The following is a 2,333-nucleotide window of genomic DNA, read 5'->3' as shown; positions in this document are numbered from 1 at the left end:
GTTCAACTCTGTCCATCCCCACTACACCTCTGTCCCCATATTACCCCCTGACAAGCATAGCTTCTTCTCCTTTTCCTTTAGCAATAAACCTGGTGGCCTACAGAATAGAAATCCAGGACCTCACCCCCTGGGGTCCACATGTCTGTCCATGCTCCAAGCATCCTGCACATCCTCAAGGCCTGAGATAGCAGGAGCTCTCTCTAGTTAGTTTTATTAGTGAAATTATTGTTTGGTAATTGGAGGAGGAGGAGGGTGGGGAGGGTGACACCAAACTGCTTAAACAGGGAGCAAGGCAGGAAACTGGGGTATCCCCGCATACCTTCAGGGTGGGAGGTGTCACTTCCTGGCTTCAAGCCTTGGCTTAAGAGACAGTTTGATCTCCTTTTCTTTTACTGGAGAGGGCTGATATCTAGAGTCCTATCCTGAAAAGACTTCTAACACAGCTCAGCTATGGTCGTATTATGGAAATTGTGGTACAAGAACCCTTGAGAACTGAGTGAACAGCAGGGGGCAGTGTTGGCCCAATAGAACTGGTGGGTGAGTTGGAATTCCTGTGTTTTGGTCCCTGAACCTCTTTGTGCTCTGAGGTCTTAGCTTGCCTCAGTTTCCTGCCCTCAAAATAAGGACAAATGAGTGAGGGAAAAGGAGATGGAAGGATGAGTGTGGCCTCTCTGTCTGCCCCCACCCATCCATACCGTTTTCCCATACTTTCAGGAAACTCCCAATGTTCATGGTTGTATTCGTATAAATAAATTAATAGGGCAGTGGGGTGGAGGGAGGGAGTATTCTTTCTTCCTATTGCCTCCTGATTTTCCCACTCCACCTCCATGGCCCAAGCTTGGGAACTCTGTCATTCCCCTATAAAATCTTCCTTTCTTCCGACTTCATCCCTTTCCTTCCTCCCTCACTCCATCCAAGGCTCCCCCAGCTGTAAAGGGTGTTCTTGGAAGTGGGGAGTGACAGCTAGGCTTTTGTGGTGGCCTTTAAGCCTGTTGCAAGTATAGGTGTCACTGGAGGAGCTGAATTGGCTGGTCTCTTACTGCTTAGCTCCCTCCCTTCCCTTTTCTTATCACCAAATTCTCCCTGGCCTCCTGGGCAAGCTATCTGCCTGCCCTCTGAGGCCCCCCAAAGGGCACCATTGTGGACTCAGTATCTTCCCATACACACACAAATAACCGAAGTCTGAGTACTGGCTGGGCTTTGGCTTAAGGCACATTTTTGCAGCAACTGCTATTGATTGAATAAGATCTAGACTTTAAAGCTCTATATAAATGTTAACTATTGTTATTACTATGTAAATATACTGTAAATTCCCTAAATCGAGTTTGGGGATGTTCTGTCTGAGGGATGGGGGAGTGCTGAGGACTTCCCCACCCCCCCAGGAGGGGCTGCCCCCCCCCCCCCCAACTTAGTGTCCAGGGGGCTCTGGCAGGGTCTGACTGCCCCTCAACCCCCTCAGGTAAGATGCAGCCCTGGCCCAACCTGGAAGAAGAAATCGACTTACTGGCTAACATGCTGGCCCATCAAGACCCTGTCCCCCATCGCCAGGATACTGTCCCCCAGCGCTTCCGCTGGCCTGGTGAGCTCCCCCAGACACATCCCTCCAATGACACCTGACACCCCAGTCCCAATGATTATCATGTCCTTCCCCAGTTCCCCTTTACTAACCCAAGGCCCCTTTGCCCCTGGTGACTCCCTGGCCAGATCTCTCCTCTTCCTCTTTAGCAGCCACCCTGGTGTCCCCAGGACAGGAGCCTGATACCCCATCCCCTCAGGGCGCTCAAGTTCCCACCGTCAGAGCCTCTCATTCATCTTCGAGGCCTGTGGAGATGTCACCTGTGGATCCCCCACACCCATCTAATGATGTCCTCGTTCTCAGTAGGTAGTGGTGGGGTTCCTAGGGGTGGTGGGAGGCACCAACGTGAGGGAGAAGGGAGGATTCAGCCCCCTCTTGATGGGAAGCAGTGTGGCATACTGGACAGAGTGGAGTCAGGAGAGACTTGGGTTCAAATCCCTGCTCCAACACTTACTAGCTATTTGACTTTGGACAAGGCCTTTCAGCTTTCTGAGCATCAGTTTCCTCGTGTAATCCTTACACTCCTACCTCATTGGACTCTTATGAGGAAAGCACTTTATAAACTTCAAAGCAACATGAATGTAAGTGGTTGTTGCTATTATTACGGGCCCCTGTTCTTGTCTGCAGTGATGATCGTGGTCTGTGCAGTGGCTGGGCTCTCGGCGCTGGTTGTAGCTGTTGTCTGCTGGTGCAGGTGAGACCCTGGTGAGACCCCCCACCTCCTATGGGCATGCACCATGGAGCTCAGTCAGTGAAA

General features: G+C 51.3%; 1 protein-coding gene across 3 annotated transcripts; it reads left to right on the top strand.

The window, feature by feature from the left end:
- The first annotated feature begins 373 nt into the window (after positions 1 to 373).
- On the top strand, positions 374 to 2,281 carry LOC114039310 (neural proliferation differentiation and control protein 1-like). 3 transcript variants are annotated; one of them, XM_027857000.1, is made up of 4 exons: positions 374 to 533; positions 1,460 to 1,579; positions 1,729 to 1,878; positions 2,204 to 2,281. In XM_027857000.1, the coding sequence occupies exons 2-4, from the start codon at positions 1,465 to 1,467 to the stop codon at positions 2,272 to 2,274; spliced, it is 336 nt and encodes a 111-aa protein (XP_027712801.1). In that variant the 5' UTR covers positions 374 to 533; positions 1,460 to 1,464; the 3' UTR covers positions 2,275 to 2,281. The 3 variants fall into 3 exon arrangements, with proteins under 3 accessions (XP_027712801.1, XP_027712799.1, XP_027712800.1); XM_027856998.1 differs by having other exon boundaries at positions 377 to 533; positions 1,726 to 1,878; XM_027856999.1 differs by having other exon boundaries at positions 377 to 537; positions 1,726 to 1,878.
- The last annotated feature ends 52 nt before the right edge of the window (positions 2,282 to 2,333 follow it).

The sequence above is a fragment of the Vombatus ursinus genome, unplaced genomic scaffold (genome assembly GCF_900497805.2).
Source record: "Vombatus ursinus unplaced genomic scaffold, bare-nosed wombat genome assembly UNPS02011793.1, whole genome shotgun sequence".
In the NCBI taxonomy this organism is placed as follows: Eukaryota; Metazoa; Chordata; class Mammalia; order Diprotodontia; family Vombatidae; genus Vombatus; species Vombatus ursinus.
Note: the sequence above shows the minus strand (reverse complement) of the source record. Positions and strands in the feature narration are given on the sequence as shown.

Bases quoted from the DNA above. Each gene is read 5' to 3' on its own strand.
- LOC114039310 (XM_027856998.1), top strand. From the start codon at position 1,465: ATGCAGCCCTGGCCCAACCTGGAAGAAGAAATCGACTTACTGGCTAAC. The intron at 1,580-1,725 runs GTGAGCTCCCCC...CTTCCTCTTTAG, and splicing joins CCAGCGCTTCCGCTGGCCTG to CAGCCACCCTGGTGTCCCCA. The intron at 1,879-2,203 runs GTAGGTAGTGGT...TCTTGTCTGCAG, and splicing joins TAATGATGTCCTCGTTCTCA to TGATGATCGTGGTCTGTGCA.